The 27812-nt window shown below is 37.7% G+C and overlaps 1 protein-coding gene across 7 annotated transcripts in view; it reads right to left on the reverse strand.

The window, feature by feature from the left end:
- ppp2r5ca (protein phosphatase 2, regulatory subunit B', gamma a) overlaps positions 1-27812 on the reverse strand; it is a 179917-nt gene that overhangs the window by 10289 nt on the left and 141816 nt on the right. For 5 of the 7 annotated variants that reach the window (XM_072568494.1, XM_072568495.1, XM_072568492.1 and 2 more), the window contains 6 exons: positions 23094-23147; positions 11860-12030; positions 11501-11628; positions 9286-9387; positions 4335-4407; positions 2576-2641 (listed from right to left, as the gene is read on the reverse strand). In XM_072568494.1, the coding sequence (XP_072424595.1) occupies positions 2576-2641; positions 4335-4407; positions 9286-9387; positions 11501-11628; positions 11860-12030; positions 23094-23147 (594 nt within the window). The remainder of the gene's footprint in view (positions 1-2575; positions 2642-4334; positions 4408-9285; positions 9388-11500; positions 11629-11859; positions 12031-23093; positions 23148-27812) is intronic. The other 2 variants (XM_072568493.1, XM_072568497.1) reach the window with 1 other exon arrangement.

A 27812-nucleotide genomic window follows, 5' to 3' on the forward strand; every position in this document is an offset into this window, starting at 1 on the left:
TAGATCTTCAGCATCTGCGGTTCTTTGGTTTAGATTTTTTATATCCCAACATATTTGCAAAGAAAATATTTTTGTTACCTTTTACATCTCTTAAAAACTTTTTTTTTCTTCTCTATTCACTTATTGTGCTAAATGAACCAGTCAAACTTATTTTCTGGCTCAGAATTTACACAGCTTGTTTAAAATTCTTCAATTTCGTTACTTAAGGAGTTGCAAATTGCCTGTTTCACAAAGGTTTCAGACTTCCCTGCAGAAGGCACCATGTCTTTCTAAGGTTCAGTGTGATGCAAATACATTCTAAGCCAGTTGGTCAGGTTGAAACAGAGACAAATATCTTTTTCTTGTGGAGAATGTTTACTGACTAAGTCCTATCCCTCTTATCTCATATCCAGTGTCACAGACGCTTCCATCTGTATATATTCAAACAATTAATATCCACGTGAATCTAGCAATGATCACGCATTAACAGTGATTAGTGGTGAATGTAATGAATGGGACTGTCCACAAAGTTTGACCCAATGTCACCATGGGATTGTTACTTCATGCCATAAAGTATTAGTGATTTTGAGCTGCAGTCTTACACGCATCAGCAACTGAATCAAAATTTTGAAAATACTCAAGTGATGTGGATGTTTCTGACAAGGGCAGCATTTGTTCCCCATCTCTAATGTCCCTTGATCTAAGTGGCTTGCCACAATAAACAGCCAACAACATCACTGTGGACCTGTAGTTATATGTAGTTATATATATTAGATAAAAATTGTTGATTACTTTTTTTTACACAGAGGAAGAAGTTTGTGAACCAGATGGGTTTTTAGAACACTATGATAATTTCATGGTCACCATCAACAGTCTCATGTTTAATTCTAAATTTAGAAATTGAATTTATTTGAAGCAAATAAGTATACTTAACCAACAAAAAAAGCCACTAAGCATTAATCAATTACAAATTAATCTGCAATTGAAATTCTGTTGAGTCCCTAAAACATGAGTCAAATGCTCTGGACATTATCTAATGACATTAGCACTATGCCACAATTGCCCCTTTTGTAATTCTGCAATGTTGAGATTCAAAATTGAGAGAATAGATTAACCGACCATGTGGCAACAATTTCTGAATTCTTAAAAACACATCAAATGACTAAAGTTGCACCATATGCACCCTGAAGAGGCACATGTATTTCCTAATTATAAGAGTTGCATGCTAAAATTGGGCAGTTAGAGGTTACTACATTTTTAAAAATATAAACAAAACGTTGTTATTTTACTCGAATGGATCTTGTCCATTTCAATACAACTACAGTCCGCTTAGAAACAAATAACCACCAAAAGCTATAAAATATTCATCAGTTATAATCTAATACACAATGTTCCCCTTTAACAGAACTGAAATACAGCATTACCCAACTTCAGATGTTTTGTCTAACTTTGAACGTGACACTACAAAATACTTCTAGCAAAATATCAATGGATCATTACTAAAGGAATTCACTCATTCATCTCTATTTGAGATTTTCAAGTAATAAGAATTTCTCCTTTATAAATATTCCACAACCCCTCTCCATCAAGCCCCATTCAGAGGTGCTTGACCCAGTGATTGAAATTTTATATAGTCTTGTTCTGGTCACTTAGAGAGCTTTGATATTTAAAAAAAGTATCATGTTATTAAAAATAATTATATCATAATTGCAAACCACCTCATACCAGCTGATAATAAAATGGCATTGATGAATGTATATTATTTTCTGTATCCATGACAAGTACATTACAACAGTGAAAACATTTCATTAGCAGTGAAGTGCTTCAGGATATTTCAAGATTGTGAAAGGCAATATACTAAATACAAGTTCATTTATCCTCTTATAGATTACAAAAACACTATTTGCTGGCAAATACAGAGACTGGAACTGGAACTTGGGAACACAAGTAGGTTACTTGCTAGAGATAACAAGCTTGATACAAAAAGATTGTACAGAAGATTACTCACATTTACTAAAAGGCATACAGCATAGTCCTGTTTTAAAATTATTTACCATAAAAATGGACTTATCCAGTAATTCTAATTTACCATGAATGAACAGGAGTAAACTACACCAAAAGATAAATTTATCACTTATACACACCAGAATATTAACACATGACATGTACCTGCACGATTTACTGTCAAATCTTTTATTCAGTAATGCATTGTGATCAATAATTATTAACAATTGAAAATTGAAAAATACACAAGCATGTGAAGATCTTGAAGTTAAAAATGTTCATTCAAAGGGTTTGAGAAATTGAATTACAACATACTCTAAATGGAAAGGTTTATTGTAATTATCTATTTTTATTATACTACAATGAAAAATTGTACTGATTCTATACATTGAACTATTTGGAATGTTCTAAGTTTACAAGGTAGCTTCCTTCAGCTCTGTACATGCCATTAACAATAGTGTCAAAATCCATTTCTAAGGAGATCTTTGTTCCAGATGATTAAGACATTTCATTTGTTCAGTGGGCTAATTTAAAAATCACAAGACATTTTAAAAAAATTGAAGTTTTGGTGCATTTTGATACAAGTGCCTACCTGGTTTTTGGAGACAGGGCACATGGACAGTTCCAAGGATGACCAGTTTTGAAAGGAACCCAGTGTCTGATGAAAGGAAGTCACTTATGAAGTTTGGTTAAAATAAAGCATTTTAGGATGGTCAGTATTTATGGACAAATAACCTTAGGTCAGGTAAAGCACAGGAAAAGAAATACATTAGATCTTCCTCTACTTTTCCCAACAATGGAATTCAACTTCAACCTCAAAAGGGTGCATCTAAATGGTTGTCAGCATCCTTATCTCCCAAAGGATAACTGAAACTTTTATGTCAAATTACTGGTGATTTTGTTCTGTGGGCCAATGCCTACTAGCGGAGACTGGTCTAGTCAGTCTCTGGTACATTACACAGATAAAAAGAAGGAAAACCACTCTGACAGTTACTTTTAAAATGTACTAGTTAAGCATGATATATGCAGAGTTAATTCCACCATTCAGATCAAGCAAGATTTTTTTTTGAGGGATGGTAGTCATGGGGAGGAATGAATGGACAAAAGAAGGAAGAGGAACCTGCTTGGAGAAGAGTTACAAAATCAGAAATCTCTCAGATATGGATAAGAAAAAGTTGAACATGTGCATTTGGAAAGGCCATTACCAATAACTCAGCAATTTACTATTGTTAAATTATTTACCAGATATACCAATGTTGGTCTTGTAAAGTGGTTATAAAGGAAAAAATGGCTGCACAGCCATTAACATTCGCAGCTTGTCAGTCACTGTCAATTTCACTGACTCAGAAAATGATTGTCATTCTAAACAGCTGCATGTTGCCCATATACCAGTTTTAGAGGATTAGAAAGAAAATCATATAGAATTTGGAGTAAAAAGGGAGTGCAGATTTATGCAAAAAGAAGTTCATCTTAAGGGTAGAGGTAGATGATTGGACAAAAGAAAAATATTTTGAAATTATCTATTTATACATCCTTACTTTAAGTGTTTTAAATAGTTCAGTAATTTTAGTAAATAATAAACAGAAGCAACAATGTTGCAAATCTACCCAGTGTCTTTGGTGTGGAAATGCACTCCAAACAACTCAAACAACTTATCTTTACATGAGTTATAACACTGTAAGGACAGACTACAACTACAAGTACAGGAAGACATATTTTAAATGTATATTCCCATATAAATTAGGCAACATGGTAGCTTCCTATGCATTTCCAAATTAAATCTTGTGAGCTACCAGCAATTTTAAATGAAATGAATGAATGACAGAGTTGATCAGATTAATCACACCTACAGCGACAGTTGGTTGAAGTGCGTTGGGTTTGGGATAAGACTTGCCTCAAGTTGATTTTGGTGTGCCTGTTGCACTACCACAATTGTCATGGTTTGACACCAAACAAACACAAAATAATTTGTGGATTTCTAATAAATCTGGATAAATAATTGGAATTGAAGTACAGACGTAGATATTTCAAGTTAAAAACAATTGTTTTGAATGTCTTTTAAAGAAAGTTGCAGAAGCTATTATCAGATACAAGCACAAGCTTACAAAGATGACTCCAATTTATAAAGTTTGTAAAGCAATCCATTGTAAACTCGTTTTCTGAATTTGATCGGACACGTACAATTGACGTAGCCCTCACAGATAAACTATTTTTATAAGTAAATAATCAACTTAATATAATCCAAATTCTGTGCTAAAAACAAATAACTTTGAAATCTTTTCAATACAGCACATTTCACCTTTATATATTGTTCTATGGAGAGTATCATAATAGTGATAGTATAAACGTACCTGTGGATTTGCTTTTGCTAAATTCTCTATTTTGAGCCAAGCCTCTTCACGTTCTTTCAATTTTGCTTTCTCCCTAAACATTACAAAAGTGACAGTTTTAAGATACCTAAAGAAAATAGTTTAATAGTTTGAACTCGCAATTATCTCAGACAGTGCATTAAAACAGCAATGGCAGTTTTGGTGGTATTATCATCTGTGAAGTGAACACAGAGCTGTTCATCGTAAAATGTAATAACAATGGAACCAAAGTAGTTTACAGTGCAGGTAGCCATCATATGGTTCTTTGTTACAGCCACTGAAAACTGACTTTCACCTATTTATGTTAGTTTTAAACGATGGCCCTTTCATGATTACCTCCCCAACCAGATGAAGCAAGTTTGAAGAATCATATTGGACTCGAAACATGAATTTTCTTTCTCACTTGAAAGATACTGCCAGACTTTCTTCAGAAGTTTCTGTTTTATTTCAGATGAAACAGTGTTCCTCTATTCATTGTTAAAACCTGTCACAATTATAAAAGCTGCTGTTTAATTTCCTTTTGTCTCATCAGTCTAAATGGTCATGAATTAAACCATAACTACAGATAGATAATTTTCAATCCTAGACTTTGCAATAATGAATCTACACTTCATTTAAATTATTGAACTTAACAACTCCAAATGTTTCTAGCTTCTATAACTTCATCTGCCTAGACTCCATTTCATAATAAAAACCTTTGAATACATAAATTTAGTTCCTCATCCATACACGTCAGCAACATTTTACTGAGCATATGTTCTTGCTTCTCTTGTAATTTATTCCCTCATACTTACTCTTTTCAAATCAGAAACTGCATCTGACACTATTGCCATTAAACTAACATCTGTGTCTAGCTGATTAATTGTACAGTCCTGTTTGTTTTGAGTTTGAAACTGTGCAAATCATCTGTATATCATGAATGAAGAATACAAGGCCAGACTCTGGCCACTTCAAATCATTTTCCAGTTTAACCACTAAATACCACAATGGTCTGAATATATAATGATATACCACACCTCTTTGCTCTTGCTCTGGCTTAGTCTCACACCCCTGCTCTTTCCCCATGACGTTTTAAAACCTTTTTTTTCCAAATATTTATTCAATACGGTTTTGAAAATAACAATTAAACTTGTTTCAACTACTCCTTCAGGCAGTGTATTCCTAATAATTCTCTACATAAAAAGAGTTCACAATCCCACTTTTGCAGCATGCCAGGACTTTTCTGATGAGCTTTGCAAGGCACCTCCAAGAACTATTGAAGATCAGTTCAATACAAAACAGAGTCTGAAGGAATGAAGACAAGCTAAGGAGTGTGAACTAGATAACACTGTTAGAGGAGAAATACAAGACAATGTGTTACTAGCTAGGATCAATATGCTAACACAGACAGTACAGAATAAATATATACCATGAGGTGGTAAAATAAAGACTAATGCCCACTTAAAAAAAAACTGATGCAGGAATTAAGGGTAAAATAAAATATCTGGCAAAGTACAGTAGCATAAGATAAATATAAAACATAAAAGTAGGTACGAAACTTAACAGAATTCATGCAGAATTGGATCATCAAGAAATTGAAAAGAAATGGAACTTGGCTTCATTAATATACTTACAGTAAGCATGTTGAAAACGTAAAAAGGGCAGAGGCAATGTGAAAGGAAAAAGTAGAATTGTTGGTTGAGGGTAGGCATTTAAATGCTTGTAGTGTCCATACAAAAAGAAGCAGAACTTTCAGGGAACAGTAACAAGATGAGGGAACTAAAGACAACACTACAGTTCCAGACTAACTGCATACAGAGATATTTAATGTGTCAACGAACAAAACTATTCTTGTGTTGCATTAGAAAAAGGAGTAATAGTTGTCTATTGGGGGAAGAAAGCTAACAAGTTTTGAAAGGAGATTAAGACTGAAACCACATCTGCAGTAACTGCCAGCAGCTTGTGCACCTTCAGCGACTTGATGAGCTGAAGTTGGTGATACATCAGTCAGTGGGAAAGGTACATGGACACTTATTCTGGCAGACAATTATAATAGGCTGGTAACAGTGCAAATGAGCAGGTGAAGTGTACAATGGAACAACTGTGTGCAATGGGAAAACCAGTTAAGAAACCCTGAGAAAAGGCACAGATGTTGAAAGAAGTCTGCACAGATCTGAGTGTTTCTGGGACAGCAGTAGCCTGACAGTTACAGCACTGGTTGAGGAGGGGTTCTAGTTTCTGTATTCTTGGAGCTGGGATGAAGTTGTTTAATCGATCTTTTGAATTCTTCCTGTTGATTGACCAAGTACAGGATACTAAAGGACTGCTCAGCAGAGAAGTAAATGATGAGAATGTACACACAGCACTGACAAGGCTGTACAGTGTCAAACCTCAATCTTTGAAGTACAGGACCATGTTATCTAGAATCCAAGGAAAGACTGGACTCCTGAGATCAGGAAAGAGGCAACCTAGCAGGGACGACACTCAGCACAATTGAGAATTATATCTCGGAACGAAGAGGCAGATTACTGAAAAGTAAGCGCAGTCCAATCTTTGCTGCTATTACCTCCATGGTAAGGCTTCTGACTGATCATACGCATATCTATGGAGTGTGACAGCCAACTGTGCACAGTCTTGCATAAACCTCACATCGCAACCCACTAGACAAAAGAATGCATGTTGCTCCCTTCTCATCGTCGACTAAGACCACTTTTATGCTGCTTGGATTTTCTCATCGTTAGTCCCAACTACTAATTTAAAAAAGTGGCCTAACTACCGTTCAGGGCTGGTTTATGATTTATAATAACACCTTGCACTCATCCTTGAGCTATTCTCCACTCTCTTCTTTAGAGGAGACCCTGTCCTTCCAGTGAACCACTGCCTCGCCACACCTTCTGGGGTGATGGCTTGGTAAACGAGTCGATAGCAGGTCATCACATGGAGTTAAGCCAGGTGTTCAAGACAGTTTCCAAAATGACAGACAGAAGCACTGAAAATACATACAATGACTAAATTACAAAGGATATTTTTCCAAAACCAGAACAAGATACAAGATGTGTGGGGTCCTGAACCCCACAGTCATCAAGTAGTGACCACATCTATATTGATAAAATCAACAGCTGTGCAGCAGCAGAAAATAGTTCACAAAGGGGAGTTGCTTGAGGCCAGAGTCTGGTGATTGATATAGAGGCAAGCAGCTCACTCAGCGACACTGCAGAACCTTAAGTGCCAAAGTGTGACAGAGCAAAGTTCAGTCAGATTACTCGGCTTTTGCTCATTCAATTTTAGAAGGACAGCTGATCACTTTGAAACAACATTCTGAGAGACACTTGACAAAACAAAAGCAGAGAGGATGTTTTCCTTTGTGAAGAAATCTAGAACTAGAGGACAAAGTTTCAACATTGAAGAAGTCCAATTTAAGATAGGATTGGGAGGATTTTCTTGTTTGAGAGGGTGGTCAATATTTGGAATTTTCTTCCAGAGCAACAGTGACGTTTCGGTCACTGAATATGCCCAAGATTGATTTGGACAGATTTTGATTAACAAGGAAGTCAATTGTTAATGGGGATGTGAGGGACCGGGGAAGAGGCAGGCAGGAAAGTGAAGTTAAGATTACAATCAAATCAACCATGATCTTATTGAATGGCAGGCTCAGAAGGGCTAATTGCCTATTCTTCCTTTAATTTCATGTTATGGCAAAATAAGCACAAATTTTAGTGAACTTTTAGTATACCATTAGCTGATTGATTAAATCAGTGGAGAATGAACCAGAGGGCTAATCATGTGTGTCTTTGCCTAAAGTGATTATGACGACATCCATTTTTTAGAATACAAATATTTTTGGAGTTACTGACCTCACCAGCCATCTATGGTCATTATTGTCCATCCTTGTTGGGCAACTTCTGGCTTGTTTTCTGCTGAACTGAGCAATGCTGCATTTTTTAAAAATTTACTCAAGTACCATCAAGTATAATGAGTGTCTAGTTCTGCTATGGTAACTGCTTCCATGGGCTCAGGAATCTGTAATTTAACAAGCTTCCAAATAATAGCAGAAAGCCACAAAGGCTCAGCTACAATGGGGATAAAGACTATATGACAAGTTATATTCCCTCCAAATATGGAAGTTGAAAGATGATAGCAGAGGCAAATCAACATCTCAGCTTATTGTCTAATTACTTCTCCCAGTCATTTACAGTTTAGCAGGTCAGACACTCTACTCCTGGAGCTCTCTTCAAACTTTTGTTTGAATGTGTATACTGTAGGGATACAGAACACTGGGGAAAGTGAAGACTGTTTTATCTGCTAATATATATTCATTTGCAGTTGCTATATCTCCATAGTTTAGCAAATTTTTATTTAAACAGGTGCAAATCTATATACTGAAATTGCTTATAATGATAAAATAATCACAAACTTGTGAACTGCATATTGTTTGCTGGTTCACTCTCCACTAATTTATTTGTCCATTATTGTTTCATGAACATAAATTTGGGCTAATCACGTGAAAACGTCTGAGACAACAATACGTAATAGATAACTTTGTGGTAGAGTGAGATCTGTACACATGCACATTACAGAACAACCTTGGTTATCTTCAACGAGGTAAAAACAATGACTGCAGATGCTGGAAACCAGATTCTGAATTAGTGGTGCTGGAAGAGACCAGATTCTGGATTAGTGGTGAAGGGCTTTTCTGATGAAGGGCTTCTGCCCGGAACGTCGATTTCGAAGCTACTTGGATGCTGCCTGAACTGCTGTGCTCTTTCAGCACCACTAATCCAGAACCTTGGTTATCTGAACGTCGATTATCCAAATTTTGGATTATCTGAACAAGATCTCAAGGTCCCGTAAAACTTTACCCAAACAATCAGTTATCCAAACAAAATACTCTTCACCAGTCTCGTTCAGATAATCGAGGTTGTTCTGTATATGCTGGACAGACAGTTGAACTTACTTTTGTCTTTCTGCTTTGAACTGTTGGGTGCAGTCATCAAATAGTTTCTGATTCATTTCCATAAAGAGTTTCAGAGCATTGTAGATTAATCCATGGATAGTCCTACATATAAAAAAAATTAACTGAATCTCATGCATGCTTAACATTGTACCGTCTATTATGTCTACATCAGGTAATTACAAAAACAGTGACTATATTGTGGAACTAGAAATAAAGTGTATAAAATGCATGTTAGTAAATATGAAGCTTAAAGTCATACTTCCTCCTACCCAAAGGAAATGCCTACCTTAAATGAAACTTGCATAACTTTATTAAGACTCAAGTTGGATAATTTTCACCTAAACCACCAAATATGAAACTGATGTAATCAGATCAACCGCCTTTCTTTTTAAAAACACACTGCCCAATTTCTTTCATTGTTGAAGGCAATGAGAAGTAAAATCGGGCAAGTGGACAATTGAATAATTACCTAATTTTTTTCGATCAGACAGGTTAAGTAAAAATTACCCCCAAGTTTCAGTTGAGAATACACTAAAATACTACATTTATAGTAACATTTAAAATAACAATGTCATGCTTCTACAATAGCAATATCTTAGGATTCCATTTCCATTTATAATCATATGCAAGTTCAATTATAGGTAATGCACACTAATATCTTCCCTTTTTGTGAAGATCTGCTTTCAAAGTGATCTCTCAGACTTCACTACACACAAGACAAGGAACAAATTACTTTAAATATATTTTAGAGTTTTACCATTGAACTTTTCAAACAAATGCAAGTGACAGACCACAGGAACTAGTATTTCTGATAGAAAATCTTAAGAGTTTTCCAATTGCATACTTGCAAATTCAGGAACAAGCTTTAAAATACTGACAATTTTGAATGCATGCTGTGTGAACATGTCCTAAATACACATCTACAAGTAATAAAACTTAAAAAAAAAAGTGGATGCTGGAGATCTGAAACACAAAAAGGAAATGATGGATACACTCAGCAGAGGTCTGGCTCTCCACAGATGCTGTCAGATCTGAGTTTCTCCAGCACATCCTGAACTTGCAAGTTTCTTTGAAATATTCTAATGTATAGAGGACCTATACTGCAAACACATACTTCAAAATGGTATTTAAGCCAATAATGTTGAATGCCATAGTATCAAATTAAATTGCACAGAGTGCAAGACAAATTGGATGGACAGCACAAAATCACCAGATTATAACTCTTAACCTTGTTAAACCTGGTATGAAGCCTGGTTGCAAAAAGTTGATTTGTACATCTGTGTTCAGAAGGTTTGGGGTAATATAATTGACATGATAAAAGAATCTAATGAGACAAATATAAGAAACATTTTTTCTAATGGGTAAATCAAGAACGTGCAGCAAAAGTTTTAAGTCAGTCACATCATTCAGAAATGAAACGACAAAGAGAAATTTACAACTCGCTTTCCAGAAGAATTTGGCTGCTGGATCAATTGAAACTTACAAAACTGAAATCAATATATTGTTGGGGAGCACATAAAGGAACATGGAGTCAGGCAGATGTTGGAGTTAAGGCCATAGATCAGCTACGATCTAACTGGAAGTGGAGCGAGTGCAAGCCAATTGATAGCCCACTTCTGTTCTCACATAGGTACAAAAATGCTTTCAGCTTATTAATACAAAACACTTTTCAAAAATTGCCCAAATTAAAACAAGAATTTTATTTTATGCGAACACTTAATTTGATATTCTGTTTTTTGACTTTATTCTTTCATTGAATGTGGACATTATTGCTAAGGTCAGCATGTGTTGCCCATCCCTAACTGCACTCGAGAGTAGTCAAGGGTCAACTACATTGTTATGGGTGTTATTCAGAATACAGTAAGGATGACATTTTCTTTCCCTTTAGAACATGTGTAAAACAAACAGGCTGTTACAACAATGATAGTTTCATGCTCATCATTACAGAGACGAGCTTTACAATTTCACTGACTGAATTTAAGATTCACCAACTGTCATGGTGTGATTTGAACCCAAGTCTCCAAATCTCACTTAGGGACTCTTTAACCATTATACCAACACTTTCCCTGGAGAAATTCCCTGGAAATATTCTTCCGGAATATTTGTGCTTTTCGTATTCTTCATACAACTACTTTACATTCTAACTTATTGCAAAGGTTTTTTTCTGCTTAAAGTTTATGGAAGGCCAAATACAATAATAGAACAATTCACTTACTTGTTCCAATGGGTTTTTGAATTACGATACAAAGATGGGAACATAATGGGCAAGATCTTTGCAGCATTGTCACTAATTAGACTCATGATGTACTCATTATTCCAATAATACAAAGCTCGCTCAGCCACCTAGGTCAAAGAATATACATCAAGAAAACAAAAATAGTAAGACATTGCATGCAACTACAAAGAATTCAAGTGTTTTCACACAGAAGAAGCAAATTTTTTGTTATTATTTGATACAATCCATTGACAACTTTATAGTTTGGTCAGTACCATACTATATGTCTTAAAATAAAATGTACTATTGTGAAAACGTAAATATTATCCAAATTCTCATTTTTACAATTCAGAGCTCACCTGAAAATGTGGACTGGAAACACACTTAGCCAGCTGTCGAAACAGGGGTTCCATGACTTTTACAAATTCTGATGGCTCAATTACATCTAAAATCTCTTCCAATTCATTTAGAAACATCACTTCCTTTGGACTATGCGTTTTTGGCCAATATTTGAGCAATGCCATAACAACCTACAAAAAGCCAAAATACTGTTGGAGCCATATACTCAAACCTTGAAGCATAACAAACAACTTAGAGAAGCCAATACAGTAAAAGTCCAGCTATTGAATGAGATAGTATAGCTATTAAACTAGTCAGTCAGTTTTTCAACCAATTGTGTATGCGTTGGTCATCAAACATTTATCTACTCTTGTCCCATTTCCAAGCACTTAGTCTACAGCCTTACATGCAATGCAGTTGTGTATTCATCATAATATTTTCAAATGTTTTGATGCTTCTTGTTGACACAACCCTTTCAGACACTTGAGCTCCAGACACTCATCACTCTCAGGATAAAAAATCTGAATCCTTAAAGTCTTAAACAGTTACATTGCAGTTGGCACTTTGATTAAAGGCAAGTATTCTGTATCCCTTTTTAAATACCTTATTCAACTGTCCTCTTGCTTTTAAGTATCTGTGGACATACACACCGAGGTCCCTTTGATCCTCTGTATTTTCCAGGGCACTACTATTCATCATGTACTCCTTTGTTTTGCTAGTACTCCCAAAATGCACCACTTCTCACCGTTCCAGATTAAGTTTAACTTGCCACTAGTCCGCCCAATTGACCAGCCTGTCCATATCACAATCTAAGGCTTGCCTCCTCACTATTTACTGCACCAGTTTGTGCCATCCATGAACATGTTGATCAAATCTACATTCATACACACTACAAAGAAGCCAGCACAAATTCTGCTGTATGCCACTGGATGCAGGTTGCCAGTTACAAAAACAATCTTTAATCACCCTCCATCCCCTGCCAGTAAGCCATTTTGGATGCAATTTGCCAAATTATCCTGGACACAATGGGCTCCTCATCTTCTTGACCAATCTCACATGTGACACCTTTCAAAGGCCTGACTGAAATCAGCATAGATTACTTCAATTGCACTGCCCTCATGTAGTCACTTGTTCAAAACAATTCAAACAGTCAGGTATGATCTTTGTCTTTCAAAGCCATACTGTCAATTCTGTGATAAAACGGTAGTTCAGTTCTTGTGCAATTCCGTGTTTTAAGAAAATTGCGTAATACCATTTAAACTAGTGGAGTCAGAATCATGTTATAACTAATACATGCTTTAAAAGTTCACGCTATAGAAACAGTGTCCTCAATTTGTCAATTGCGTTATAGCAAATTTGCATTAACGAAATGCACGATATAGTAGAACAACCTGTACTGACTATCCTTGATTCATCCTTGCCTCTCCAAGTGGAGATCAATTCCACCTCTCAATTATTCTAAATGTTTTTGGACATTCTGGAGGGAGGAAGCATGTTTCCGCTGATGGGAGAGTCCAGAACCAGAGGACATACTTTAAAAAATAAGGGTTAGGCCATTTGGAACAGAGTTGAGGAGAAACTTCTTCACCCAGAGATTGGTGGATATATGGAATGCTCTGCCCTAGAAGGCAGTGGAGACCAAGTCTCTGGATACTTTGAAGAAAGAGATGGATAGAGCTCTTAAAGATAGTGGAATCAAGGATTATGGGGAGAAGGCAGGAACAGGAGACTGATTGTGGATGATCAGCTATGATCATAATGAATGGTGGCGCTGGCACGAAGGGCCAAATGGCCTACTCCTGCCCCGATTGTCTACTGATGTTACACCCACTGGTCTATAGTTCCATCTATGACTCCTATCACTCCTTTTTAAAAATGATATCATGTTAGCTCCCTTGCCTCACACAGGAGTCTGAGATACATCTCATCTGGCCCTGGAGATTTAACCAATTTTAAGGTCACCAAAATGCTAACAATTTTGGATGTAGCTTTGCTCACTGAGCTGGAAGGTTAATTTTCAGATGTTTTGTCACCATACTAGGCAACATCATCAGTGAGCCTCTGGATGAAGCACTGGTGGCATGGCCCGCTTTCTATTTTTGTGTTTAGGTTTCCTTGGGTTGATAATGTCATTTCCAGGGATGATGTCATTTCCTGCTGTGATCAAATATTGAACTACAGAAACAATCATCCTAACACCCACAAACGAAGCTGCATTAGAACATTGTTTCAATGAGCCACCACACACTGCAGCACAGAGGAACTAGGCAGAGCAGAGGAAAATCACCTATACAGTGTATTAAAAAATAACAGGTATCCAATAAACACAGTGCGCCGATTTCTCAGCAACAAACTCCAACAAGCAGACAAAACATGTCCAGAAATCCTAGCCACTCTCCCCTATATCAAAGATATCTCAGAAATGATTGCTAGACTACTCAGCCCCCTTGGCATCATTGTAGCCCACAAGCCCACCAACACACTAAAACAGCAGCTTATGAACTTGAAAGACCCTACCAGACAACAAGCAAAGCTAATGTCATTTACAAAATACCTTGCAAGAATCGCAACAAACACTACATTGGACAAATCAGGAAATATGAACGTCAACTAGCCACTAAAAGACATGACCCACTCTCACTAGTATCTTTACATACAGAAGAGGAAGGACACCACTTCGACTGAGACTACACATGCATCCTAGGACAAGCCAAACAGACACACGCGAGAATTCCTAGAAGCATAGCATTCCAACTGGAACGCGATCAACAATCACATTGACTTGGATCCCATTTACCACCCCCTGAGAAAAAGAACAGGAAACGACATCACCAACCCAAGGAAACCTAAACACATAAATAGAAAGTGGGTCATGCCACCGGCGCATCATCTGGAGGCTCACTGATGATGCCATTCAATATGGTGACGAAAATGAATTGGGTTAAGCAAAATGTGAAAGTCTCAGAAAGGATGAAATTCTTAAAATGTATCTAGGAGATTATCTTAAGACAGCACATAGAAATCCCAACAAGGGAGGGCACGGTACTGGACTGAAATTTTGGTAACCAAGCTGGACAAATGGTAGAAATATTTGGTGGGGGTGCATTTCAGTGACAGTAACCATAATTCAGTAACATTTCAAGTAGCTACAAAAAAAGGACAAAAATGAGAACAAACCTTCCAGCTCAGCGAGCAAACCTACATTTAGAACCTCAACCTGAGCTACAAATTTTCTCAAAAGCTCACTAATAATTCCTCCCTCTCCACTGTGATTTGTTCAAGGACATCGTCTCCCCACTAATTTCAACAACTATATCATCCTTCTTTCTATAGTACTCTACATGTCTATTTACTCCTTTAAAATCTCACCTACATTTTCCAGCTCCATACACAGTTTGTCACACTGGCTTCTAATAGGCCTGCCTCTTTCCTTGGTTATCCTCTTGCCCCCAACATTTTTGTGAGATGTCTTTGGTTCTTTTGTTTTACCTGCCAATGTTTTTTCATACTCCTTTTTACTTTTATGAATTGTCATTTAAGTAAACTTTTACAATCTCAGTATGCCTGTAGAGCTTCCAGTATTTTGAACTCTCAGTATCTACAATAAACATCCCTTTCCCCCTTCCCCCCCCATTCAATCTTGTACTATCCTTGACATTTAGGATTCACTGTACTACACTCATTTTGAAAGGCTCCCACTCCTTTCATAGAATTTCCTGTACATTGCTGCTCCCAGTCCATTTTGGCCAGATCCTGTCTCATCAGATTAAAACTGGCTTGCCTCAATTCAGAACCTTTACTTACATTCCATTTTTGTCCTTCCTACTTGAAATGTTACTGAATTATGGTCACTGTCACTGAAATGCATCCCCACCAATATTTCTACCATTTGTCTGGCTTGTTTACCAAAAATTCAGTCGAGTACCGTGCCCTTCCTTGTTGGGATTTCTATGTGCTGTCTTAAGATAAGCTCCAAAAAACATTTTAAGAATTCCATCCTTTCTGGGGAATCCAAGATGGCGGCAACCCAGCAAGTCTGAGTTTATAGTGCTCCTCCCAAGACTTGGGCAAAGTGGGCCACCCACCCCCACCACATTGACCAATTCATTTAAAATAGCTGTTTTTAAACAATCTAATCTTCAGTAAAAATGACTAAAGGGAAGGGAGCCCGCAGCTCTCAGCAAGCAGGAACCCATCCCCCACCCTCCCCAGCTGCAGCTGAGGCGTCCGCAGCCGCCCTGGGGGACTTACCTTGTGGACATCATCTCCAAAATGGATGCGAAGATCGACGCTTTTATTGAAGAATCCCAAAGTCGATGGGACTCACGCTCGGCCGCGCTGCAAAAGCACGACCCGAGACATGAAGGAAATCGAGCACTGAGTCGGAGGGGCAGAGCTAAAGGCCACGACCTCCGAAACTACAGCGCATTCAGCTGTGGATCGGGTCCGGACTCTTGAACAGCGAGTCCAGACCTTAGAGAATCATATTGATGACTTCGATAATTGAGGTCGTCGAAAAAATATTCGTTTGCTGGGCCTTCCCGAACGGGAAGAGGAAGGCCAGCTTACAGCGTTTCTCAAACAGTGGCTGCCACAGCTTTTAAATCTGGAGGCTGGATCAGGCCAGGTCAGGGTGGAATGGGCCTACTGGGTTGCAATACGCGGGCCCGGCTCGAACCAGCACCCCCGCCCGGTCCCGTTTCGGCTGCAAAGCTATAAGGAGAGGCAGATACTCCTAGAAATCTCTAGAAATCTTGGAAAAGATTCCCAAGCCATGATCTATAAAGGATCCAAGATCATGTTATTCCAGGACTTTTCCCCAGCTCTGGTCCGAAAGAGGAAGGCATTCGATGAGGCAAGTAGTGTTTAAGGGACTTAAATATTCAGTACTCCTTACGCTACCCAGCGACGCTACGCTTTAACCATGAAAGATCCATGTATAACTTCGGATCACCGGAAAAGGCCAAGGAATTTTTGGACTCTCTTAGATAAATTGTAAGAGATAATGGATGTTGGTTTGCCTTCCCCGAACTCCGGTTTATATCTCCCCCTTTTCTTTTTCTTAACTTCACTGTTTAATATTGTCTTCGGGGGTGGGGAGAGGGATTTATTTATTTGTTCTCTATTCAACGATTTTCTCCCCCCTTGGGTTTTTAAAATTATTCTATATATATAAGCCGGGGAGTTTACCTAATGTTGGTGAGGGGAGGTGGTTACCTTATTCTATTTTACCTCTGTCCCTAGGAGCGGGGTTGTTTTCCTTTGTTATTTTGTATTATTATATTTAATTATTATTTGTTAAGGATGTAATTTTATAGTTATATATGTTTATTAACATTACCAAATATATCCAGGTGTTGGTGTGGGTGGGGGGGGGGGGGGGGGGGGGGGGGGGGGGGGGGGGGAGGTGGGGCTAGGGTGCTCACTGTTAACTCTACCTTTGTAGTATATTTGAATTCTCCTCATCGTATCGGGGAGTGCCTGGGTCAAGGGTGGGGCACTGATTGGGAGAGGATACGATGAACCTTTGGAAAGGAAGTGGCACCCCCTGGGAACAAGGGGGAAAATCTCCATTTAAATATGTTTTTTTTATTATTTACAAACAGTTTTTCATTATATTGTTCAGAGTGTATTAGAGAGCCTTTATTTTTGTGAATTTTATATACTCTATGCTCAGGATGCTCTGGATAGGATTTCCCCTCCCGAGGGGTCTCGGATTTGCCCGGACGATTATGGTTGATCAATCGGTTAAGTAGTGCACCTGGAATGTCAAGGGGAGTAATTTGCCAGTCAAAAGGAAGAAAATATTATCAAATCTCAAGAAAGAAAGAGTTGATATAGCTCTTCTACAGGAGACACACCTGTTGGATAGAGAACACTTGAAATTACAACAGGGTGGATTTGATCAGGCCTTTTTTTCTTCTTTTAGCTCAAAAGGTATGGGAGTTGTTATTCTTATTCAGAAGAATTTCCCTTTCAAAATTCTAAATCAGATAAAAGACGAATCTGGACGATATATTCTGATTAAAGCCCTTAAACATGGAGAGGAATATGGGATTTTAAATTTGTACTGCCCTCCGGCACACCCCTTTAAATTTATAACGGAAGCCTTCTCAAAATTGTTGGCTCTTGGTGCCAGTCATACAATTATAGGGGGAGACTTTAATTGTATTATGGATCCGGAAATAGATAGGATTCCCAAGAGTACTGCAGGAATATCTCCCAGATCTAGACAATTGGTAGATCTGAACAAAGAATTAGGATGAGTAGATGTATGGAGATACCTTCATCCACAGGGCAGAGATTTTTCTTTTTACTCTAATCCACATAAGTGTTATACCAGAATTTATATTTTTTCCCCCCTTGATTTTTAAAAATTCCATATCATCCTGTAAAATAGGTAGTATAGCAATTTCCGACCACGCTGCTGTACATATGGAAATCAAGGCGAGGAACAACGGGACATCCCCTCGGCATTGGCATATGGACCCCTTCCTGATGAAAAATAGTAAATTTGTAAAGTACTTCTCTCACGAATTTAAAACTTTTTTAGAAATTAATTTAGGTACGGCTAGCAACCCATCAATGATGTGGGAGACCATCAAAGCTTACGCGCGAGGTTTGATCATCTCCTACTCAGTGACCCAGAAAAAATTAAAGGGAGAACAACAGCGTCTGCTCGAAGCTCGCTTAAAAGCAACTGAAACAGCATACGCCGATAGACCTTCTATTATCAAATTGCAAAGGATTACGGCCCTTAGGACAGCTCTAAACACCACGCTTACCCAACCGGCTAAGAGGGAAATATTATTTGCAAAACAAAGGTTATATGAATTTGGCGACAAACCGGGTAGATACTTAGCATTTCTTGCAAAGAAAAAAAAAGGCCCCTCAAACTATCACGTCTATCAAGGAAAGTAAGGGTATTTTTACTCATGATCATAAAAGGATTAATGCAATCTTTAGAAAATTTTAATCTGATTTATATAAATCGCAGGATTGTGAAGACAGGATCAGGAGAATGCAATCATTTTAAAAAAATTTGACCTTTCCGGACCTAACTCTGGAACAGGTATCGGTCTTAAATGCTCCTCTAACAGTCCAAGAAATACTTGACAGAATCAGGCAACTTCAGAGCGGTAAGGAACCTGGCGCAGATGGTTTTCAAGCTGAATTCTATAAAGAATTTACAGGAATATTGGCTGGTCCACTGATGGACATGTATAACTACGCATACAGTCAGGGCTGTCTCTTGCCTTTGCTGAAAGAGGCAAATATCTCTCATCCTTAAAAAAGGAAAGGATCCAGAAGATTGTACGTCATACAGACCAATATCCTTGCTAAATGTAGATTTTAAAATCCTTTCTAAAACATTAGCATTGAGACTAGAAAGGGTACTGCCACATATCATAAAGGAGGATCAGACAGGGTTTATTAAGGGCCGTAGATCATCCAATAATACTAGAAGGGTTTTGAATATGATTCAAGCCTGCCATCAGGGGAAGATACCAGGAGTAGTAGTCTCATTAGACACGGAAAAGGCATCCGACAGGGTTGAATGGTCATATTTGTTTTACACATTGGAAAGGTTTGGCGTTGGGAAGGTGTTTACCAAATGGGTCTCAACATTGTAGTGATCCCAAAGCAGTTGTGGTTACCAATGGATTAAGTTCGGATAGCTTCAGTGTGGGTAGGGGTTGCCGTCAGGGATGTCCTCTCTCGCCATTGTTATTTACGCTAATAATTGAACCACCAGCAGAAGCTATACGGGCTGACCCTAATATAACGGCCCCGAGGATTGGTACAGGTAAACATAAAATTACCCTTTATGCAGATGATGTTCTTCTCTTCCTCAGTAATCCTCTGATGTCCGTACCTCGCTTAATCCAAGTTATTAATACATTTAGCGCATTCTCAGGCTATAAAATTAATCTCAAAATCGGAGGCTATGCCAATGGGTGGCCTTGCTAGTATATCCCACTTAGTGGACGGATCCCACTTTCCCTTTTGGTGGTCCCTGGAGGGTTTCTTATATTTAGGCATTTTTATTAGCCCAGTATTTGGTCAGTTATACAAGGCTAACTTTGTGCATTTACTGGAAAGGATAAGGCAGGACCTCCAGCGATGGGGAGACCTTCCAATTTCTTGGCTGGGTAGAATAGCACTAATTAAAATGAATGTCCTGCCCCATCTCCTATACCCTATGATAATGCTTCTGGTGATGCTGCCGAGGCTGGCACTACGTAAGTTATATGGCTGTTTGGGTTCCTTTATCTGGAATCATAGACAGCCCCTCATTAAGCTGAAGAAGCTACAGCTTCCACAAGCAAGGGGAGGATTGGACTTAACTGATATTTCCTAAAATCTGGGAAGTTCCCTATTAAGTTACATAGCTGATTGATTGCGGATCAGACAAGACCCAATCTAACTGGACATCGAGGCTTCTCAAGTAAAATGCCCAATTATTAACCTTTTATTTTCAGACAAGAGGAAAATCATTACGGATCACTGTAAAAACCCTATAATACTAAACACAATTAAAGCCTGGAATATAATGCGGCAAAATGAGGGCAACTCACATAAAACATCCCCCTATGTGCCGATAGTGGGAGCATGGGGATTCTAACCAGGGCTTACAGATGCCACTTTTAAACTCTGGAGATCCAGGGGTATCTCATGTCTAGGGGACCTATTTAAAGATGGGGTCCTGATGTCTTTTGAACAGCTGCATCAGAAATTCGAATTACCTAATGGACACCTCTTTCGATAATTCCAAATTCGAGATTATATACAGAAGATGACTACATTATTAGATAGTCTTTATAAATCAGATAAAGAATGTGGAGTACTACGACCAATAGGGGCATCTTCCGTCAGTACTATTTATCATTTACTACATGATGAAGTATCGGGAGATATGGACAATCTGCTTAAAACATGAGATCAGGATTTGGGACTAGAAATCTCTATAGAAACGTGGAATGACATTTGGGAAAACGCCAGAAGAATCACCATCTTTAACAGAGCTCAGGCTATCCAGCTGAAGATACTTCATAGGGCCCATATAGCACCGGATCGATTGGCAAAATTTAAGGCAGGAGCATCTTCAATGTGTCCCAAATGTAAAATAGAGGTGGGCACTCTTGTTCATTGCCTATGGACCTGTCATAAGATCCGCAGATACTGGACTAAAGTAGCAAGTACCCTGACAGAAATTTTAGGAATGGAAATTAAAGTGGACCCTGTATCTCTCCTTTTGGGCTTTTCGAACTTACCCTCCCTGGATATGCATGGGAAGAGACTATTTTCTATTCTCTCTTTCTGTGCAAGGAAAAATATTTTGGTAAACTGGGTGGCTGAGGGTCCCCCTGGACTTTCAAATTGGCACAGATTAATTATGGAATGTATTCCCCTTGACTTCCTTACAAATATGATGCACCGAAAGACCGAATTATTTCATGAAATATGGCAGCCCTTCTTGAATTATATGAATACAGATATTTCGGCTTTCCTAACAAGGGCTTTTATTTAACTGAGATTACGGACCTGGCTGGTCCGGGGCCTCTTGGGAGAGGAATCCCGCACAAATACGGGTTTTGTTACATTTGATGTTAATACATTCCGAGCATGTATCTCACTACTCAATTTCTGTGTTATCCATTTTTTTTTCTCTCTTATTTGAATAATGTAAGAGACTTAAATATACACTCTGGTTAGTTGTAGGTTAGATTAGTCGTTAAAATCACAAGGATTTCGCTGCTCCTTGGATGCTGCCTGAACTGTTGTGCTCTTCCAGCACCACTGATCCTAGATTAGTAGTTAGTTGAGTTTTTTTTTCTTTCTTGGTATTTTTCTTTTGTTAAATTTTGGTTATTATTTATTTAAGATTTAATTGTATATCAATGTTTGTACTTGACAGTTTTGTTTATTTTTGTAAACTTGTAAAAATGTTAAATTGCTTGTCAAAATGTTAAATTTCTAATAAAAATATCTATTAAAAAAAAGAATTCCATCCTTTCTGAGATTTTCACATTTTGCTTAACCCAATTAGTATTGGGGAAGTTGAAATCCCATACCTGAAATTTGAATACATTTCTGCCTTTCTACACCTGACTGTTTGGGGGTCCAAAGTACATTCCCATTAAGTGACTGCCCCCATTTTTGATTTCAGGTTCATGCAGCATATAGCCTCAATTGAGGAACAATCTAAGGTACCACCTCTTTTTATTGTAGTAATTGACTCCTTGAACAATACTGCAACACCATCTGTTCTTGTACCTCTCTCCATATCTCATCGAAGATTTCTATACCTTGGAATATTGAGCCTGCCCCTTCATTGACCATGTCTATGTGGCAGCAGTATCATCTCCCCATGTTTTAACCAGCACCCTCAACTCATCTGCCTTAAGCACAACACCCTTTACAGTGAAATAAATGTCATCCAGCTTTGTTATACTCCCTTGTCTCTTTATTTGATCATATCCATTGTCTTCCACACTGACTTGTTTTTGTTCCAAAATGGTTTGTACATCACTCCCTCATGCACCTCCACTTCTCATCCCAATACCTTGTCAAATTAGTTTAAACCCCCAACAATACTAGCACAAACAAGCACATGAACTGCTTGTTAGCAATAAAGTAATCACATCACAACATCAGTTACCTTCTGATGACAGCTAGAAAGCAGCACCTTTTCGCATTGTTTGACTGCAATATGTTTGCAGCTGGCACAAACAACATGATGTGGTACAATTAAGTCAAGTAACCATCACATATTTTTAAAAACTAACCTATAACCACTATTCTGTAAATAAATTTCTTCCTATCTGAGCTATTTCTTTAATCTGCAGATATCCAAAAAATAAACTTTATTAACTGCCTCAATTAATTGGAACTCAATTGTTATTGGTAACATGGAAAAAAAACAATTAATGTGATTCGAATTAAGGATTTCTGAAAGCAAGTACAGGATAATTATTCTGTAACAAAACTACATTAATTACAATTGTTTTTTAAAACAGATTAATCAAAACAGATCAACTAAATGTAAATAGATACTATGTATTTCAGAAATAATTGTAAATGCTTTATGAACACTTATTAATTGATAAAAGCCACACACTTCCAAAAAAATGCATTCTTCAGGACCTTCAAACAAAACAGAACTATAAATTCCTTTCTCAAAGGAATACAAGCACAAATTGAGAGACATTTTAATTAAGGTAAACACAACACTTAATTGAGGTAAACTCACAGGTTCCGTGAGAGTGCTGTCTTTCTCCAAGAACTGCACCACACAGTATGCCAGCTGAAGAAAGGACAGAAAGCAACATGTTAAAGCACTACATTATTTTTCCTTTTTATAGCTTGGAATATACTTGAATTGTTGGATTAGTAGCTCTATTGTACCTTCTAATCAAGTCAAATAAGTGTGATTTACACTATGCTAAACCTATTTTGCATGGTACTAATCTAGCATCAAAAACATATCGCCACGTCTGATCAATCACATTGGAGGATACAAATTTTAGAAGATGCACGAAGATATGAGGATTCAATGTTGAAATAAATGAGAAGGAAATGCCCACAATGCAACATTTCTGAAATTTGAAAGACAACAAAGAATTTGCCTGCTCAATGTCAAAACCTCTCAGTGATTCTGGCACATTCTGGGCTGCTATTGGAATCAGATAAACTTCTGTTCAGTATTTATTTGTAATTAAAGTACAAGTACGATATTAGGGTGCAAATGCAGTTAGATGGGATGAAGTCGGACAGTTAAGGAAGTCCCCTTTTCATACAATCTCTACAGTATAAAAACTGGCCATTCAGCCCATCGAGTCCACATCAACCCTCCAAAAAGCATCCCAACCAGACCCAACCCCCTACCCCTGAAACCCTGCATTTCCCATGGCTAATTCACCCAACCTGCACATTCTTAGACCCTATGGGGAATTTAGCATGGCCACGTAATATGCACATCTTTAGACTGTGGGAGGAAACTAAAGTACCTGGAGGAAACTTATGCAGACATGGAAAAAAAGTGTAAACTCCACACAGCCAGTCACCTGAGGGTGGAATTGAACCTGGGTCTTTGACACTGTGAGGCAGTAGTGTGAGCAATTTCACCTTAGCAGATGATTTATTGCAAATTTAATTTAACTCTTTAGTTGGATATTGGAAAATAAAGATGGGTGCAGGTTATTTGGTTTCCAGTGCTACCAACTTTTGGGAACATCTAACTGCCTGGCTAATGTAAAAAAGCATTTGTGCTAATCTGCAATTTACTCTGACAGGACAATGGAGTCAGATACCTAACCCGATGTTTAGGTTCCATTCTCATTTAGCAGTATAGTATATTTCTTACTAAATATCATAGCTGCAACATCACACTGCTCAATGTGTGTAATATTTCAGCAATAAAAGCATTAATGCTTTTTGAAAATAAGTAGAGAAAAAAATCAGAAAATTCCATTAATGAATTAAATAATAGAAAACATCAGGTGCAGAAAGAGACCATTGTGCACATAACATCTGAAAGAGAGTTATCAAGTCAAATTCCATCTTCCAACTAACAGTCCATGACCAAAAGGTTATAGCACAAGCAAATGGCTTTTTTTGGACATGAGGTGGATTTCTGTTCTAGGCACTCCTGGAAAAAGTACTCCTATCTTCCTGTTTAATTTTTCTATCACTTACTTTAATTACTGGTTATTGACCTCACTTAAGAGAAACAGGGTTCTTTAAATTTACTGACCATTGTAACTCATCGGATCTTGTCAGAAGCACAGCTCAAACCCAAACAGACTACATCAATGCATTAGTCTTCTTCACCTATTCTGGATACCTCCTTGAAAATAAGTTCAATCAAGTGGAATAACCTTCCTGTAACAAATAGATGATAACTGTCCTTGATTAGTTGCTGTCTTTCCAAATATCAGTTTATGTTGTCCTTCAGCAATGCTGCCAACATCTTACTCACTACTGAGGTTAGGCTGATTGGCCTACAATTCCATAGGTTTCCCCATCTCTCTTTTTAAAATGGACAGTACAACATTAGAATTTATGTAGCACAATATCAGTCAGAGATGACTGAAAAAATGCTAGAATTTTAAATCTTCCCTTGTTTCTCTTAGCCTATGGATTATATTTCATTTGGACATGTTAATCTATCCACTTTCAAGAATTCTAAACACATTAATAACTCCAATTATACTATTCTTTTCCATTCAAATATTTCACACACCTCCACATTAAATACAATTCTGTTTCACCCTCTCACGTGTTGCGGTTATACACCTTAAGTAACTTCTGCCAATAAGACACAGGAGAATACATAACAGAAAGAATACATACGCCCATTTGCAGTTGATGCCAACAAATCCCTCTTTGGTTGAGGTTACCAAGAAGGATTCACCTTCTCAATGTCCCACCTCACCTGACCCTCAGGTTAAATCACCACCAGTTGACTCTCTCTAATAAGAGCGCGCAGTTATGGTCTGGTAACATCATGGTAACTTTACTTTTGCCTTTAATGAGCAAGTTAAACTTATCCCTAAAAGCAGTGACACCAAGGCTCTATTTAGACTAATGTGAAAGGCCAATGCAGATTCATGTTGAATTTTCCACAAATAAAACTGATTACAGAATGGTATACAATGGATGTCACAATAATAACACATTGAAACATTGGTTCCATCAAAAATAGTGGCTTGCTATTCAGTTCTAAAGTTGGTCTCTCCTTTAACAGAGGAAGAATTTCTGGGGACAAGTTTTACTCAATCGAACTGAAAATTCAAGTTATTGAAGTGACAATTCTACTCTATGCCGCTAATTCCAGGAAAGCACATCTTCCAAAACAACGGTTATAGCATGCAGAGACAAAGAAAATTAGTTATATTAAATATATATTTAAAGATTTAACATCAAATCATCATCCTTTGTTTGATAGCGGAGAGATCACATTACAGTTCTGTAATAGGTAATGGGTTGATAAAGTTTGATTTAGCTTTATTGTCACATGTACTTACATGAGTATAGTAAAAAGTTTACAAGTCACCATTTACAGTGCCATCTTAGGTACAAATGTACCTAGATACAGGTTCTTAAGGACAAATTCTTAGGAAAAAAAATTAGAAAGATAAAAAATAAGTCATCCAGCATTACAGACCTTTGCACCATCTTTGGTACAAAAGTATAAAACCATCGCAACAGATTAGAATAACAATCTTTCTAAACCAGTCTGTGCAGGCCCTAGCTGCCAGACTGCACAGGCCCTCACCTCAAATCGGTGCTGGCCTCACCTTGAGGCTGGGAGTCCGTGCTGCCTTCACTTGAAGTTCAAGGGCAGGAAGTAAGAAGAAAGGAGGAGAAAACATACTAAGAGAAAAGATGGAAAAGAAACAGCCGGGGTGTACGAGCTTGAGCTGAGGAGTTCTACTCTGCCCCATCTTTAAGTATGCTTATTAAGGTAGATAAGCCTGTTTCTGCTAATAACCATATTGTGACTCAGTGTGGATATTACATCAAAAAACCTGGTTTTGCGTATTTTACTAAAGTGAACCAGTGGTCATCTGTATAATATCCCTGATGTACAACTTCAAGTTTGGCTGTAGGGAGAAAGCTACAGATCAAAACAGATAGATAATAAAATAAATAGCAAAAGTAACTTGGAAAGTTAGTACAAAATAATTGAAAACTTACACTGAACTATTTCACATAAAAGATAATTCAGCAGGATGTTTGATCACTAAGTTCACAAAAGATATGAAAATTAGTGGGGTGGTAAACAGTGAGGGGGATAGTCTCAGACTATAGGAGGATATAGATCGGCTGATAAGTGGCAAATGGAATTCAATTTGGACAAGTGCGAGGTGATGGACTTAGACAGGGTAACAAGTCAGGGGAATACGTGAGGAGTAGTAGAACCCTGTGAAGTACCAAGGATCAGAGGGACCTTGGTGTGCATGTCCACCAGTCCCTTAAAAGTATCAAGAGAAGCAGATGTAAAGGCAAATAGTTAGCTTTATCAGACGAGGCATAGAGGTTAAGAAGAGATAGGTTATGCTGCAATTGCATATAAAGTTAGTTAGACCACAGCTAGAGCACTGTGTGCAATTCTGAAATCAATATCATAGGATGGATGCGATTACACAGGGGAGGTTTACCACCTGCTGCCTGGACTGGAGAGTTTTAGTTATGAAGAGAAATTGGATGGACTGAGGTGTTTTCCTTGGAGCACAGGAGACTGTGGAGGACATAACTGAGATGTATAAAATTATGAAGGGCATAAACAGGGTAGGTAGGAATAAACATTTTCTCTTGATAGAGGGTTCAATGACCTGGGGCATGGATTTAAAGGTAAGGGACAGGAGGTTTTGAGGGGATACAAGGAAAATGTTTTTCATCCGGAGGGTGGTGAGAATCTGGAACACTGCCTATAGATGCAGAAACCCTCATAACATTCAGACAGCATTTAGATGTGCACGTGATGCAAAGGCATACAATAGGCCATGTCCTGGAAAATGCAATTATTTTTCACCGGTGCAAACTTAATGGGACATTTTCTGTTCTGTAGATCGCTATGATCAAAATTCTGAGTGAGTTAATGGAAAAGGTCAGAAAAGGCAATAGTCAGAAAATGGGCTGCACAGACAACAGGGTGCACATCTGAAGGAAGGAACATTCCGAGAACGGGATATCCTATCAGCTGCTAGGACTTTTGATCCATAATAACTATAAGTTCTAATGGCTGTTTTCTATAAAAACATTTAAAGTTAAGGTGGTTGGTGTGGTTGCTGTCAGGATATAATATTGTAATTCTTCCCAGCTTTCCTGGGAAGGACCAACTTTAACTATGAAATATTCAACTACCATGTTTTGCATTGGAACTCATGCTGCAATAAATTGAATTATGACTAACCTCATTAAATAAACTAGATCAATGCTTTTGAAGTAATTCAGAAATAGCTAT

This window comes from Chiloscyllium punctatum, chromosome 4 (genome assembly GCF_047496795.1).
Source record: "Chiloscyllium punctatum isolate Juve2018m chromosome 4, sChiPun1.3, whole genome shotgun sequence".
Lineage (NCBI taxonomy): Eukaryota > Metazoa > Chordata > Chondrichthyes > Orectolobiformes > Hemiscylliidae > Chiloscyllium > Chiloscyllium punctatum.